Source organism: Ammospiza caudacuta, chromosome 3 (genome assembly GCF_027887145.1).
Source record: "Ammospiza caudacuta isolate bAmmCau1 chromosome 3, bAmmCau1.pri, whole genome shotgun sequence".
NCBI classification, from domain to species: domain Eukaryota; kingdom Metazoa; phylum Chordata; class Aves; order Passeriformes; family Passerellidae; genus Ammospiza; species Ammospiza caudacuta.
The window spans coordinates 14,833,837-14,851,564 of NC_080595.1; the positions used below are offsets into that span (position 1 = coordinate 14,833,837).

The following is a 17,728-nucleotide window of genomic DNA, read 5'->3' on the forward strand; positions in this document are numbered from 1 at the left end:
TTAAAGCTCTGTAGCCATGGATTTAATGTTGATGTTTGGTCTGTGAAAAATAAAAGAAAAAAAAGAAATAAAGGGTGTTGGGAATGATGCCTCTGCCAGCTCCATTTGTCAGGACAGTGCCTGAACAAACACCTGTGTCTTCAGAGCACAGAGTGATCACACTGACAACCACACCAGGCATTTCTGGTCATTCCCTGGTCACCACAATCTGTAGGGAATAAAAATGTGTGCATTTTACACCCACCAAGGTACAGGTGTAGAGGACAGCAAAGATTGGAAGGAGCAGAAAGAGAAAAAGCCACATGGATGAGCAATTAAAGAATTTTCTGTTTTCTGTTTCTACTTCCATTTCCACCCTAAGCACATCTATGCCAAAGGGGCTTGTGGCAGGATTGTAACCCTTCCTTTTGCTGTGTACTGGACTTTAGCCCTTGGTTAACAACAGCCTCCTTCTTGTTTTAATTCCATTTGCTTCATTGTTTTTTTCCCCAAAGATAAAGATAAATCCATAGGTGGATTCTACTTGAACATAAAGCTGGTCTGTATTTTCGTGATAAAGCAGTGTCCCATGGGAAGATGGAAGGATAAAGAGTCAGTAAACACTTTAAAATCAACTTTTTACATCTTTTATGAAAGTTTTTTATGTCCTGACCCCCAAGGTAGTCTTCCTCCCTATATTTTCCTCTGAAGTTACAGAAGCAATACATCATACAAAAAGACCTGGGGATCATTTGTTGAGTGCATTGGGTAGAGGTGTGGCAAGGAGCACCCTTGAATCTTTATACTGAAACACTCTGGAGGAATGAGTGAATGATAAAAATCCAGTCTAGAAACACAGGACATGTAATATTAGATCACCTCTACAAACACTGTTTTGCCTCATCTCATGTCCTTAATTTTCAAATTTTTAAGTAGAAAAATTTAGCCTTTTGCTAAGGCATGGTCTGGTGAGCACCAAAGGCAAAATTTTTGCAGGCAGTGCCAGTTGGTGTGGGTTTTGGGTGCCCTCAGTCATGAGGGTTTATGTCTAGGTGTGTATTGTTTTTACCTACTGTGAATACAATGGGTTTATTATCTGCATAAGTGGGTAATCTTCCAAGCCTACTGAAGTCTAGGTTTCCGTGTCAGTTTGTGGCAGAGAGTTCCACAAGAAAACAAGATCTCTAATGCAATGTGTTTCTTCTGTTGATTGTAAATAAATTCCCTTTCCAATCCCATACTGTCTCTTCTGCTGGCTTATCAAAACAGCAATTAGTAATATTGGATTTACCTGTCATAAACATTTGTTGTCTTGTCTGTCTCTAGCATGTTCACCTTTCCTTGTCACTTGTCTAAGTGCTAACTTTTTCGATCTCTCTTCATACAGAAGTCTCTTCATCTCTCTAATCATTTCCACCGCCCGTCTCTGGACCTTGTTATTTCTTCTGCTATGTGTCTATTTTAAGATGTGTTGACTTGGCCTGAGCAGTGTATTCAAGACAAAGCTGAACAACTGAGTCATATCATGAGAATAGAAAACTTTGCATGTTATTTTCAACCTCTCTCATAACATCTTGTTTTTTGAGTTTTTAAAAATTCTCTTTCATTTTCGACTACCACTGGTCAAGGGCTGTCTCCAGGTGTCCTTTTGAACCTGTAGGTGGAAGGCATGAAACGGAAGAAATGGAAGGCCCCTGATTTATTGATTATCCGGAAATACAATGTATTTTTACCCCCATGTCTTAATTATTAATTGGAGTTCCCTTAATGTACTGCTTGGCATTTTCCCCTTACCTTTTGTGTGGAGTGCAGTGATGTGTGCTGAGAGCATGGACACAGCAGTTAGCATCAGGAGCCTTGTCCCTGGCACTGTGCCCTGGCAGATCCCTAGTTCTGATTCTGGACTCGGAGCTTACACCAAGTGCCCCAAGAGCTGAACTCTGACTCCAGTTTCGTAACAGACTCTCACTGTAATCATGTAAAAGGTACTTGGCCTCAGTGCACCTCTGTGAAGGATTTACCTGGGGTGATTCGCTTCTTTGAAATGTATTTGACTAATGTTTGTGAAGAGAGCTAATGCTTCATAGCACACACAAAGCACAGTCACGAGCACAAGCATCATGAGGCATTGCATGGCACAGAGGGACTTAGGTGAGACAGTGCATTTACTGCTGCAAAACTGTGCTCTCAAAACATACTTCCTCTGGCTAAATTCTCATACCTAGCTGAAGATAAGGAACACATTTTGTTAGTTTGGACATTTCACCAATAGTGTAAAATTCTGCTTTTGTCTTTCTGAATTTTATACATTAATATCTACCTGTTAGTGAAGGATGGCACACCTAGTGAAGTTAATTATTTTAAAATAGCACAGCTCACAACTGCTTAATGTATAATGCTTTCAACCTTAGTTCTTGTGATTGGCAAAATTGCCTGACCTTTTAACCTGCCATGCTGACAGCTTTGGGTTTCCTGCTCAGTAAAATGTTTATTTTTAAATTTCTTTTCAGCTAACTGGTAAGACTGATCAAAATAATTTTTAAATTGGTCAGAATAAAACTTGCTTTCCAATATCATTTGGCTCTGTGGCTTCTTATCTCGTTAATCATTGTATGGCTTAGAATTACGCTGTGTAATTGGCAAGGCTATCGAGTTGCCATCTGTTGAAGTTGCCTGTTGCACAAGAAGCCACAAGCCACCACATTGGCAGTGAGTTTAATGACAGGTATCTTGTCAGGTCTGAATTCTTTAAATTTTGTGGAGGACAGCCTGGTGTCTCTTTGGACAAATTATTTTGTGTGAAACCATTAAATAACTTCACAGAACCAGTAAATATGGGGTTGACTTCAGAAAAAAAGTGCTTTAATATTTTCTAGCTAAGGCTCTTTTCAACCAGACTTTTCAGATGCCTAATTTCTATTAGAGCCGTGTGGAAGCTGTTGGACCAAACTCTACTATATATATCAGATCCTCATGACTTCAAACTTGATAGTTTGTTCAGGACAGAACCATTTTGGTTGGTTTTTTTCCTGTATTAACATTATTTTTCAAAAATTGCTCAATTTTTGTAAGGCAAATTAAGGGTAGTGCAGAGAGGAAGGTGGAAGGTAGCACATGTGCATGTCTGTTCTGTGCATGTACCTGTGTCTGTTTCTGTGACCAAAATGTGAGGGTTTAGCCTGGCTTTCAAGCAAGTTCTTCTCTAGAGGAAGAAGTCCTTTTAGCACTTCCTTCTGGTGGGTGCAGAGAGCAATTTTTCAGGATGACACCTGCAGTGCAGGCAGTTCTGGAGCTTAAAAATTCAAAAGATAGTTCTTCCAGACCTGTTTACTCTCATTGATAAGGTGTTGGGTTTTTTCTCACCCCAGATAATTTTAACACCTTACAAATACACCTTTCTAATTCTGAGGTAAATTCCTGCCAAACATGCTGTGCCTGTTGGCTGTTCCAAAGGCTGACTTGTTGAACTAAATAAAAACCTTGTGCTGTCCCATAGAATGCATTGTTCTTCAGCCTTTATCTCTTTTATCTTCATTTTCACCTCCCTTTGAACTCTCTGGTGTCTGAAGGCAGCTGAGCTGGGCTGTCAGCTAAATTAGAGCTCCTGACAGCTGGATGCATTCTCCACTCCAGCCTGAATGCCTCCTTTTCCTGCTGCCTCCCATAGAAATCACCCTTCTGTTTCCATTAAACTTGTTCCTTTGGTTGCCTTTAGTTTTGATTGTGCTGGTGGCTTTGCACTTGATGGGCAGCAAAGTGGGAGCCCCTGGAAGTTGCCTTCAGTCAACAAATGAGTTATTTTAGTGCTAGTCTTTCTTTTTGCTTCAGGAGTTGGGTGTCTTTTTCTGTAAGGAACAGAAGCAGCAGATTGTTAGAAAGATCTGGAGATTTTGTGCCAGATTTTCACTTACATGCTTTGGTAAATGTTGCCTTTCAAAAGTAGATTTCTGTGGTGTGGGTTATTAATTGCTTGCTTTTTCCCAGTGAAAACAGGATTACTGTAAGTTGCATTAAAATAAAGTCTAAAGTTTGTCTGTTTTCAGAGACTGGAACCTGTTTTTATACTATGAGTACAAAGGAAGGAGAGAAATTTGATGTTGTGTGGAACGCAACTGGATGAATAGTTGGTTATTACTGCTGTTGTAGTTCTTAAAAATAGTGTATACTCTTAAAAATAGTGACTCTGATCCCAAAAGGAATTTGTTAATGGATCTAGCCAGGTAGACTTTTATTTAATGCATTAGTGTTTCCATCCAGAGTTGAATTCTAAGGGACTTCAAGGGACTGAGGTTATTTGTTGTGGTTGGCTACACTGCATGTAATAACTGTATGCAGATAGGTTGTGGGAATCATAGTTTGAGATATGTGATAAATATATCTTGCAGGGGAAAGAGGGACCGGAAAAGAATAAATTAATGTATCCATTTCATAACTAACTGTCCAGTTTTGGATTGCAAAATGTGAAAAGCAAATAGTATTAATAATGAAATAATTCAGTGCAAAAAAGATTCCCTTAAGTATGCTTAGCAGGATACAAAGCTGCTGTAGAAGAAGCCATTATTTGATATATTATTGATTGATTGATACTTGATGTATCAAGCTAACATAAAATTTGTCAGGATTTGGTTATGGAGGTATTTACTTAGGGTGGTACAAATGCAGAGTTGGAACACAAACACCCAAGTTAAGGATAATTCTTTGGACTGCATCTACTTGTTGGATGATGTTTACTCTGTAACATTCTCAAATAAGGTTTAGTTATAAAAACCACTTTCAAAATAGGTGATGCCTACTGGTGTCTGCAGAGAGATATGTGCAAGTCAGATGTGGTTTCTTACTCTGTTCCATTACCTAAAGTGTTTTCTTAAAATGGTGTGGCACCTGTAAGCTACAGAGTTTGAAATACACTGGAGGCTGAACGTGCACCCATGGAGGCCAAACTTTCCAAAACTGGACAGCCCAGAGTGAGGCCTCTAAAGCCCTGTGGGAGCATGGCTGTACCAGTTGCCTGATTCTTAATTGTTCTGATCAAAATGTCTTTGTCCTGTTCATTAGAGTGTTAAGCACCCAGCAGCTTCGTTCACATTTTTTGGTTTTGATCCTATCATAAAATCAGATCACTCTTTGATAAATAGTGAAGTATAATTGGAGAGTTAGCTTTATGCGGTTGATAAAACAACTGCAATTTACAGCACTCTATAAAAAATACGGAAATTGTGACTGAATAATGCCGTTTTAGCTGTTGTACCTCACTTTTCAATTGTATGAAAATGTAGTGTTTAAAAGTGTATAAAGGTAAAACATTCTTATGTGGGATAGTAAAAGCATTTTAGTCATTGACTTTCCTAAGCAGGTCTTATTTTTGGTTTTATTTCCAAGGAGATAGCAAAGAAATATGTTTCCCTTCTTTCAATTAGATCAAATCCATTTTATGAACCAAAACCAAGCCCTGCTTTAATTAAAGTTGCTCTGCAAGAACCAGAAAAGAAGATGAAAAGAAAGGCTCCTGAACCCCCAAACCTCTTGCCAAAGACAGAGATGGGCATGGGTGAGAACATGTCAGCAATTTCTGCATCAAGGGAGCTTTCTTCCTCTCCTAAGGTAAGCTTTTCATACCAAAATTTTGTCTTTGTTCATAAGAGTACCTTTCTGTGCATTGTAAACATCCTGTTTGTTTCTGCAGGCATCTTAAAGCTTTGCCAGTGCTTAATAAGGTGTTGGCTTGTCTCTGTTCACTTGGTTCATAGGGAGGGTGCAACAGTAGGAGCTGGTGTTTTTTCTTTAAGGGTTTAATGACAACAGTAACAGTAACTGCAGTTTCAAAGAAAAGAGTCTTCTAGTAACCAATGTTACAGGACAGCTGGATATGCCATGGAGAAGGAAGAAAATCACGTTGAACAGTGCTTTGTCCTGATCTATCTATTCTAATGCTCCTAAGCCTTGCCCCTGTTGAAGAGTCTGTCTCCACATTTCTGTCATAAATCTGGGTTTTAAAAGCTTAGTACTGTATATTTGTATTGGGATTTATATGTGTTCAATTCCAAAGCTATGTTAAAGTAATTAAAAAAAAAAGTCTACTCTAAATCAGATTAACTGCTTACTAGGTTTACTAGGTTTACCAACAGCTAACTAGATTAGCTGTTTAGAGTTAATTTCAGTGGAAGAGCTGTGGGTGTTTTATTACTACAAATGTATTACTACACAGCCAATTTCTGTCAGTGTGGATTTCAACTCCAGTGTTTCAGCAGTTAGCAACACTTGTGCTTTTTCTTTAAACAAAATAAACATTTAATAGTGTAAGTTAATGGACCTTTCTTAGAAATGAATGCCATACATTGTTTTAAAGGCCGGAAGATGAGGACAGAGTGGTTCCCTTCCAGTGTGTCTTGCCCAATGGATGCACATTATCATCTGGTTTGCCTTGAATCAGAGCTACTGTACTTCAGTTTCAGAATTGAGAGAAGCTACTTGTCATACCTGTCATTTCAGTGTGTAATTACTCAGCCAGATTGCTCACATGTCCTTGTCCACTCAGGCTCTGATTTGTTGTCATTTTACCACTCACTCAGCCTAAAGAGTATGAGACCAGAAATCTAATCTCTGTCTGCTCACTGCAAAACAAAACAGTGGAGTGAGACTACAAGTACACTTCACAAGTTATTATTCAAATGCAAAACCACCAGCAGGGATATATGAAATCAAAGCACAGCAGTTTTATAATGCTCTGAGATGGGATTCAGTCCTGTTAGCTGGAGTTTCTGTGTGAGTTTCTGCATGAAAAGTGACACATTATTTGATTTCTGGTGGAGTCTGACTCTTGGGTCAAAGCAAAATGGCCAAAGCAAAGCTTTCTGGTACTACCAAGGCTGTGAAGAGACATCTGTGGAGATTTTTATCAGATTGCTTGGTGGAAATTGTGTCCCCCTTGCTCATTGTTTGAGAGGTGTGTTTTTACAGATATGCATTCAAGGAAATGTGTCTCTGTGCTTCATACATGTCTTTGCTGTGCTGAAATAACATTTTACTGCTGAGTTTGGTTGTTGCAGTTTTTGTCTGCCCTAGATGAACCTTTAGAGTGTCTGAAGGGTGGAATTGATTTAGAAAAGATTCAGGCTCAAACTTGCTGAGAAGACTGTCCTGTTATGGACAGTCAGGTGGTTCCTACTTTTCTGTGTGGTGTTACTTGGTGAATATTTTGGTGCCTGCCTGCTTGCAGCCCACCTTTCTGCCCCTGACCCTGAGGCACAGCTGAGACCAGCACAGGTCCATGTGCTGAAACACTGATTTACATTAGGGCTGGGAGGGAAGGCAGAGCTCAGTGCTCACATGCTCTTTTATAGGAAAGCTTTAATTAATTTTTTTAACAGGATTTTGGAGGATAGGATACATTAAGGAAGGCTCCAAAGCAGATGTAATGTCCTGGTTCATTATATTACAGTGGAAAGTTTTGGTGAGTGGGTGTGTTAAAATATTGTACGGTCACTTGCAATGCAGAAAGCTTTCTGTGAGCATAGTCTTTTTTCTGTGCTTGAATTGTTTTGCACTCAGATCAAAAGCACTTTACTTGGAATGCTTCTTGAAATTCGGAAAAGTACTGGCGTTTAAAAGAAAAGAAACCGTTTTCACACAGAACAGTACAAAATAGTGTCCAGGTGGGACTTGGAGTGTTGGCACAAATTGACTTTCTCTATTATTGCTCAATAATAGAGAAAATATTTAGCAACTCTGGAAAAACTTCCATCCAAAAGTATAGGCACTATACAAACATGAACTTAGTACATGCCCTTATGTAAGGGAATAGTCCTATAGAGGTAAACTTAGGTAAAGGAAGTTAAATCATGTCAGTGTTTTGTCCAAGTTTGCTGTGCACAGAAAGTTTTGGGAGTTGTACCAGAGGCTAAGTGGTTTTAGCAGGTTCAGTTCCCTGTCTTGGTTGTTGTCATAGGAAGTGCCTGTGGAGCAGAAATGCTCATCTTTAAACTACACAAACACAGCATTAATATTAGAACTTCAGAGTTTAAGGGAAAATATTCCAAAAGCTCCTCTGTAAATCTTTGACAGAGTATTTGTTGCTCATTTTTCCTTCACATGCTAGTGGCATTCATCACATTGGGTGAATCCAAAAAAGCTCAAATTCTGTCATTGCCATCTACACACCAACAAGTTTATTGAGTGATGAGCAGTCAGTTACCTGTAGTAGCAAACCCTTTCCAAGCCTCTTCAGTGTCTTCCCCTTGAGCAGGTCCTTTTGATACTTGGAGATCCCCTGTCAGCTGTACTGGTGAGGAAGGATCAGTTATCTGTCTTAGATAAGACAGGGTTTAACACTCCATAAAGGTCCAGCTCTTCAGCCCACAGAATTAGCTCAGTATTTGCCATATCTGAGTTTGGAGGAAGTTTTGCTTACAAATTTTTTTATCTATTCACACTCCCTAAAGGAATATCTTAATTCTCTCCTGTATTGTGTATCTCCTCCAAATGAATCTGAGTCATGAGAGAGAGCTTACAATGCAGAGTCTGAGATCTGGAGTTACCCCACAGTTAATCATCTCAAATGACTTGAAAACGATGGTATGCTGACTCTATTTAGGTGAGTCTGACAAAGTGCAGAGCTGTAATTAAGCTCTTCAGTCATCAGACTGCTTCAGTGCTGTCAAGTCCAGCAGTGCTGAAGCCTTGTTGGGCCTGTTACTGTCATACATGTTACTGCTCTTTGCATGGTTTGGATAACCATGTTCTGCCTTTCACAGAGGTGATAGAGACTTTATATTTCCTTCATTTGTTGACTTTGTGAAAAACAAATATGGTCTCAGGCTCAAAATGTGGTATCAGACCAGTACATAGCATGCATATCAGTGCTCATCATTGTTTTATCTGATTACAAAATATACATATAAACTTCAGCAGGGTGAAATCTCAGCCAATTTCATATTTCTTCTATTTTGTGTGTGTTGAATTTATTTGAAAGAAGATCAGTCCCAGAGCTGGCACCTGTATCTTATAGTAGAGGAGCTAAAGCAATCTGTCTCTGCAAAATCAAGGATTTTATTGTCTTTGTGAGAATGAAGGGGCAGGAATGCTACTGAATTTATGTAGGGAGTAAAAAGTTATTTACTAGGGAGGAGGAAACAGGTCCTCAACCATAGCGTTATATTTAAATGTTAGAAGAAAATACTTGCACTGGATTGACATTTACTCATTGACTCATTGAAGGATAGCATATGCCCTTCACTTTCAGGAAACAATTCTGAGAGAGGCTTTTCTTGGGATTTGGTGTATTCAGTTTATTGCCAGACTTTAGCCAAAGCTCATGTTGATGCCTCATGAATCCATCAGGTTTCTGTCATTACCATTAACCTACTGAAAGTGAACAGCTATGTTGTATTTGGTGAATCCAGCTTGGTCTCACATCCTCTCTCCCATCTTCAGGGTCTGGAAGGCTGTGTTGGTTAAACACATTGCTTACAGAGTAACTGCTGCAGGCTGACAAGCTGCCAGCCTGGGATCTGGGAGCCCTCAGAGCTCCATCTCACACCTGCCTGCCCAGAGTCCCCCAGTGAATGAGACTCCTGCACTCCTGGGACTAGATCTTTCTCTGGCAATCCATGATTATATGAACAGACATAAAATTGATACCAGACCACAAGATGCTTTTTGAAGTTTACTTTGAATGGATTTTTAGTTATGCCTTGCAACTGATGAAAGTGTATGGCACCAGGAGAGGATGATAAATCAGCTTAAGACTGTCATTATTGTATACACCATTCTTCCTTTGTCAAGATCATGGTGTTGCTGGTAGTCATGAAAACACAGGAGTTGGTTTTGGTGCTTTTAGACAAGAACTTGTGGTGGCCTTTAAGTCAGTGGAAGAGGAGAATACACATTCACATGGCAGTCCAAAGCCAATAGTAACATCTCTGTTTGTCACCATCATTGTTAAAGCTCTCTCTGTCTGTCATTTTAAAACTAAAATTAATTGTTTTGCATGCCAAGTAATAATCTGCTCTCTCATGCCAGACAAGCTAGCTGATTTAAGATCTAATGAAACATTTACAGGAAATACAGAATCATTTTCTGCATGACATGTGGTAATCCATCTCAATCCAGTATCCCTGGTAATCTGCTGTGTATCTGCAATGCTTCAGGATATTCAGGCTGTCCAGAAAGATTTCTGCCTGATAGACAGTTTGCCCTTCAAGCAGCAAAGGAGGTATAAATTACTTCCTTATGAAGGAAAAGAAATTCTCAGATACTTCTCAATGGAACAAGAAGGAGCCTGTAATTTTTTTTTTCCTTCTCATTCATTCTAAGACAGAATAAATGCTTAGAGGACAAAACAGGTAGGTTTAGTGGAAGAGGGGGAAGCGACAGATTCCCTCACAGCACCCAAGATATCAGAGATCCTAAAGTCTCCAGTTGCTTGTTTTCTCCACTTTTATTTACCTCAAGATTATCAATGCTATGTGACCAAACAGTAGGAAGATTTCATCCTAAAACACAGGCACAGTAATGCAGCTGAGTGGAGGAAGGACAGTAAATTCCACATGGGAGATGAAGATATCTCACTGTCTCTTGGCATCAAAAGTATCTCCAGTTGTCCATTCACATAAGACCTTCCCAGCTCTCTGGAACATCTTCTTCAATAATTTTGCTTCTTTTCAGCTTCATATTTGCTGCCAAGGAATTGTACAGCTCCTTCTCATGAGATCTTTGTCACTCCCTCTGTAGATAGATGGTTCAAGCCCAAGGAGGGCCTGGAAGGTACTGGATGGAATTGGAGGGTGTCTACTGTAATGAACTTAAGCAAAAAAAAAAAAAAAAAAAAAACACTCTAAGAAAATATGCCTTTACATGTAGTCCAAAGACATTTTTTCTATTAATAGGAAGAAAAACAAGCTGTACACATAATACGAACAGAGAGATAGTGAGATGATCATATGGAAGCACAGACAAGTCATCCAATTCGCTGCTTTTCAAGTGTTAAAGAGTAAAAGAGGCTCCATTTTTAATCCAATACTTAAGCAATTCCTTATTACTGTTTTCATGAGTTTTAAATGGTGTTTGTGAACTTTACTATGTTGCCCTCATATTATTTCCATGACTGGTGCCAACAGGAACCCACTGTTGGACATCAAGACTATAGAGGAAACCAAGCCTTTCCATGTTCTGTGTGTGGCTTTCTGCCCTTCTGACTGAGGTATCTTTTGCCCATGCTGTCAAAAATGTAGGTGCTTCTCTATAGTCACAGTATCTCCAAGAGAGATGCTTCCTTCAGAATTTGGGGGTTAAAACCCTCAACAATTTGCCCAAATGTTCTGCAGCAGGAGTTTTGCCCAGGGCTGGAGGCAGAGCTGAGCTGCTTCCATCTTCAGCCCCTTACTTCTCTCTCTGTCCTGGAAGCTGGAGTACCATCTGGATGGAATGGATGGATCCTCACGTGGTGGCTCTGCCACACTGGATGTTCTGCTCTGCAGGGAGCCAGTGCAGGCTGTGTGCTGAGCCAAGAGCCAGCAGAAGGCACTGCTTTCTGTGGCTATTGAGTGCTGTCCAGGAGCAGGGAATGGGATCCTCCCCTCTGTCATGAATTCCTTATGTATGGTGCTAAGCTGATCTCTTGAACCAGAATTTGGACTGTGGTGGTTTGTTTGTTGTTGGTTGTTTTTTTTTTCCTCAAGTTCACAGCTGCATCCAACCCGGATAAATTACCAGAGCTGTTGGCCTGACTGTAGTGCCATGCAGCTGACAGGGTGCTCTTTTGTGTCACATGAACTATCCTAAAACAAACATCTCTCTGTAAGATCAGGTCTTAGGTGACTCTCACTGAGGACTCAAAAGCATTAGCTTACAGTAATCTGGAGGTGGATTTCTTGTGGACCTCTGATTTTATTCAAATATATATATATATATATATATATATACACTATTACACAAAGGGTATTAAAAAAATGTATTTGTAACCATAATCTTTCAACACTTGATTTGGCAACTTTAAGTGCTGCTACTTATGTGTTTCACTGCTTCTTCTTTTGGTCCTTATTAGAAGTGGGGATGCAGAAAGCAGGTCTCCAGAGCTGTCCTGGAAAATATTTTTTATTGCAAATTAATATAAATAATATCCAGGTTGATAAATGCTTGACTGCTTCTGTCATTTTCAAAATTACTCTTTAAGGTATTTGTGCATTGTTGGTGCAATGTAGCTCCTACTGAAATGGATGGAAACTTTGTCAGTGCCTGCAGCAGTTCTGGGTTGCACCAGTTACCACTTCTGCAAAATGTCTGTGCAAGTAAGGTTTGGTAACTGCACTAGCATTGTGACATTCCAGGCCTCACTTTTCATATTTTAAATTTAAACTCACATTTACAAATTATACATCTCAGATTTGTTGTCATAAAACACTACTTCAGTAGTTGTGGAAAATGTGCATTGAGATTTCTGGAGCGCTGCAGTTCCTAAATATCAGCACTTCCATGGCAGTGTTTGGTTTCCCTCCCAGAGGACAAGGGAATTAGGCCCAGCCACTGGCTGGACAGCCAGAGCAGTCCTGGCCTGCCCAACCAGCTAAATGATAGCTCTGGTGAGATCTAGGCCAGCTTCTGAGAGATGTCTTCGGAAAATCCTTATCTCCAGTGAGGGCCTTTTATTTTATTCTATTTCCTGTGAGTTGTTTGCCTTCACTTCTCTGTCAGAAGGGAGCTGTGGGGAGGCAGGCAGGTGGCACAAGGCCATGGGCCCCTGATGTAGGTGCTGGAGGAGCACCTTCCTCTGTTCTGTCACCTGCAGGGCTTTGATTCTCATGCTGGGCTTCACAGACCCATGTTTAGGTCAAGCTTTGCTCTTTAAAAGGTAGAAAAAAGAAGGAACACTTCTTCTCTCCTAAGACCTTTTTCAACCATCATCATAACAAAAATCCTCAAAATCTTTGCAACAAAAAACTGAAAAAAGTCTGTCCTTTTTCTGTACAGTTTTGATACCTTATTATCAGGTTCCTTAACAAGAGCCACACAAGCAGAGTACAGGACAGCTTTTCAAATAAAAACTTAGTTCTTTCCAATGTTCCCTTGCACCTAACAAGGAGCTCAATGCAGTTTGTAGAAGCTGACATTGTAGAATTTGCCTTTTAGCTGTTACCCCGAGCTGGGGCTGGTTTAGATAAAGTCCTGGGTGCTCTCTCCACCATCCATGGCCCATCCATGGCCCCTGGTGCAGCACTCAGTGAAAGGAACACATTAACAATGTGCCTGGTTCTCAGCTTGCCTGAGGGATGGGTTTGGTTCATCGTGGTTGGCAAGCACCTCAAATTGGAAATTAGTGTGCATGAATAAATATTCCTTTGCTTCTGTCATGATGAGTTATGGACATATTACAAAAATAATTATCTTCCCTTCATAAATCAGTCTGATAGTTAACTTTGGTTTGCTTGCTAATTCACTGTTCCTGCTAAATGTTCTTTGGTTTGGGTCAGATACTTAAGCCTAGGAATAAATCACAGCTCTAAGCCGAAATGCTTTTTGTTGCTGGGAAAGAAAAGTAAGTCTAAAACCAAAATAGATGGCATTTGTAAGCAAATCAGCAGTGCAGTGATGGCCCTAAAATGAGGTGTTTGTATTAGCTGTTCTACCCTGCTTTGTAGGAGTATTTTTAGATAGAATTTTGCCTAATTTATTTAAAATTGTAATCACCATTAGTTTTAGGTGGGCAGGTTAGTGAAACAGATTTGTGAAGCTAGATGTATTCAGAGGTAAAATCCAGGAGATAAAGGGAATCCACTGGTGCCAGAAGCCTTAGGGCATGTGAAACGCTCAGATATTCTATGTGTATGTTGAACTCATACCTACCAGCAAATGCAAGTGAAGCACAAACCTTTTTAAAAGGAGAGCAAATCAAGCCAGTTAGAAGGAAAATGTTGTATTCCTGAGTTGCAAGGAGAAATATGTTGCCAATTCATAGTGCAACAGAGCTCTGGTGACAAGGGGCTGCATAATAAAGCGAGTCCTTGTGCGATAGTGCCGGCACACTAGCTGCATGTTCTACAGGAGCATTTTTTAGCCATGTTCAACAGTGTGCCTGCTATCACTCCTCCATTTGTTGAATTCAGGATGACCTTTGCATGAATAAAGTCAAATAGGATTAAGGCAGGAATTTTCAACAATGGGAAAGAGCAACAGATGTAGCCGACTTTGAACGTGGGAGGATTGTTGATGCACGGTTGCCTAAAGGGAGTGTCTGTGGTGACAAAAAAAGGGGCAGAAAAAACCCAACAATTTCCTAAAATATTAACTGCATAAAAGAAAAGAAAATAAATAGAAAACAATCCAAAGGAACTGAGTGATTCTGGTTTTTATTGGCATCAAGCTGAAGGCAGGGTTTTTTGATTCACTGCCTCCTTTTAAATCTATTTCTCTCTATTCTTTCAGCAGCAGAACTCTGTTCTCTGCAACTGTCACTATATGAGCTGTCTGAGGGGTTTGTTGCATGTACCATATTTTTAGATTCACATTTTTTTCAGAGTTCTTTTAAGGAAAACAAAAATTGTGTATACAGGAAAAATAAGATGTTGTTTTGCTGGAGAATGAGCCATTTGAATACAAAATCCAGATCCTGCTAATATTTTATGTTTTGATTTGTCCTGTGCAGAAGCATATAGATGGATCTCAAGTGAATATAGTGCAGGCACTCTGTACAGAGACTGTTAATAAAGGGGAAAAAAAGGTTAAAAATATGTTTAAAGCAAGAACCCTTTCTGATACAACTTAAGTAATTTTATGTGTAATTAGATATACCAAATTTATTTTTATCTCAATAAAAAGAGGGCATGCAAATGTATTTTACTTAGTGCCATTATTGACAAGAGCTGTTTTGCAGTTTAACAGATAATTGTGTTAACTCCTGAATGATACTTCATAGTTTGTAGTAATGAGTAAGGCACAGAATTTAGATACCATTAATATGTCTAATTCAGACAAATCACTTTGAAAGGCATGTGTAGGAATAGCTTTTAAAGTGTGAATGAAATCATGTGCTCTGGCTCAATGAAAGGGATTTAAACGAGCTAGCTAGAAACTAAAGCCATTAAGGAAATCACCTTGTAAATGTTAAAAAAAATATTGGTGAGCTTAATATATTAGCTCAACCTGAATATTTAAAAGCTTGATTAAACACTCACTGATTAAATGCTTACACCACTTTAAAGAGAGCTACGGTGTTGAGAGGGCAGTCTCTCACAAGGGAAAAATCATTTGGATTCAGAGGATGTAGCATGGTGAAACATCTTCTAATACATCTTATCCTGCCTCTCCCCATACTCCTTTAGAGCAGAGCTTGCTGGGGTGAGCTGTGGGTTCCCACTCACAGCTGCTGTGCTACAGGATACTCAGTAGTTGTAATGTCTACCATCCCCAAAATAAGGAGTATTTCAACAGACACAAACAAACAAGCAAACAACCACCCCCTCCCCCCAAACACAAATAAAATCAAAACAGAATAATTATCCCAACCCTGCCCCCCCACCCACCCCCCACTGTTACCTGGGATGGAATATCTTGAAGAACACAGCTCTCCAGTTATTGCAAGCTTCATTACTGATTTTTTTTACCTTGGTTGTAAAGGTAAAATTAAACATCCTTGTGATGTTTAATTTTGAGACTAGGAGCAACTTCATATGCATGCCTGGCATCTTTAGCACCAAGAGCACATCACTGTTGCTGGCATGGCATGGATTAAAGCCCACTATGGCCGTAGAAAATCACTTTTATTTCCCTGTGGGCTCAGTGTGGGGACCAGCATTAAGCTCACAGATGTGTACACAAGTGCTCAAATTGTGCCTGCACAACTGGGGGAGAGGCTGTCACAGGCATGCAGCAGAACCAGAGAAATACATTGTGGAAGAACTTCTGACTGAATGTCTGATGCTATTACATGCCTGAATTTTTGTAAGCATTCTTGAGACTTCATGCAGAGTCCACTGAAGGCAGGGAGAATCTGAGGTCCTTTAGTTGCCCCTCAGTTGTGTTCCAGAGCAGTGAAATCTTTGCACCCAACATTCCCTGAATGGGAACTGGGCAGGTTAGAGTTGTTTAACTCCTTTTGTTGTCTTTTGTGTGTTGGAAAGGTGAGCCACAAGGAAGAGTACAGTCTCCTTGTCTTTGGTAGAGCAGCTAAAATCTTCATTCTCCCTCACTTCATCAACACCTTGGGACAAGGAACTGTAATCTTAACACCTTGCAGGGGTCATATTTCTTGTCTTGCTTCAATTCAAATACATCCTTAGAATCTCACTCAGCTAAACAACCTTTAAATTATCCTAAAATGTTATACCACCATAAATAATTATAAATAAAAGGAGTGTTCTATTTTTGTATTCTTTTTTTTTTTTTTCCCAATTATCTGCCTTGTGTTTCATGCTTCTGGAACATAATGAAAGTAATTTTTACTAAAAAAACACATGGTCAGAATGCGTTTCTGTTATTTCAAGTAAGCTTGGGGTGTTTTTTATATATTGAGAGAGTGTATTTTTTTTTTCTGTATGTGTATATAAATACATACAAAGGTATATATGTCATATGTATACCTTTATAACATTATATGAATATGGTATACATATATACCTTTATATATAACAAATATATGTTTATTATCTACATTCAGCCTTTCTAGAAAGTGAATTCATACACCAATTAGATACATGGCTTAACAGATCATCATTCAAGTGTTTTACTCTAGATCTGCTTCCTAACTCAACCATATTCCATAACACCAGGAGCTCTTTTCTTACCATGGCCAAAGTGCTCTTAGGAACTCTGTGAAAAGCTTTGTTTTTACCACTGTAAAGCAATGCTGCAGAATTGATGCTTTTCTGAAGTGCTCTCCTGCCCCTCTGTGCTATTGGTAAGTCATCTATCATGGTTGTCATTGGCAGCAGTGACTCAGTAACATAATGGGATTCAGTCTTTTACTGGGACATGGGTGTGTAGATCAGAACCCAATCAATAGGCTTACATGTAGAAAATTATGGCAAACCAAATATTGTTGCAATGCTCAGTGTGGTTATAACTGTAACCACAACTTTTTCACTCTACCTAAAATGCTAATGGAATATTACCACTTGGATTTAAAAAAGGAAAAAAAAAAGACTAAGAAGAGAAATTGCTTTTGAGGGGTTTTCAAGGAAGGAGTTTTCTCTGCAAAAGCATTTAGCTATTTTTACATTTCTTTATAGCAACAAGATTAGACTTTTATTAAAAAGATGTTTGGGGTTTTGCCTGCTAGAATTAGGTTTTCTTTTTGGACAGTATCCTTTCTTGTGTTTACATACTTACCATTGTTTTCAAATGTAGGACCAGAATGTGGCATAGGTGTGAGTAATTGGAAATAGTAGAAGATAATTCCAGTGAGAACCTCCACATTTTTGAAATGTTCTTCCATTTCTGGTCTCCTTGGATACATAAGTGCTTGATTTAAACTCACAACCTGTCTTTTTTTGCAAACATTTAAAGAATCATAGAACCCATACAACACATGGGACATTACAGGGTTTACTTGAGAGCACTTTCTTCTCTTTTGGAAAAGTGTTTCCTTACTTTTTTGGAGGAAGCCAGTACTGTGACTAGTCCCCAGACAAATGAAATGTATTGCTCTGGATTTTGGGTCTTGCACGGGTTTCTGTGTTTTGGGTTTTTTTGAGCACAGATGAAGTGTAATTGGTCCTTTGTCACCTCAGTGTCACTTTCTCTGACAGTTGCTCTGCCAGCA

At 39.3% G+C, this 17,728-nt stretch overlaps 1 protein-coding gene across 8 annotated transcripts in view; it reads left to right on the plus strand.

Annotated features, from left to right (window-relative positions):
* The window catches only part of EHBP1 (EH domain binding protein 1), a 206,726-nt gene that overhangs the window by 95,535 nt on the left and 93,463 nt on the right, over nucleotides 1-17,728 (plus strand). For all 8 annotated transcript variants that reach the window (XM_058800825.1, XM_058800826.1, XM_058800827.1 and 5 more), the window contains one exon: nucleotides 5,397-5,580. In XM_058800825.1, coding sequence (XP_058656808.1) covers nucleotides 5,397-5,580 — 184 coding nt within the window. The remainder of the gene's footprint in view (nucleotides 1-5,396; nucleotides 5,581-17,728) is intronic.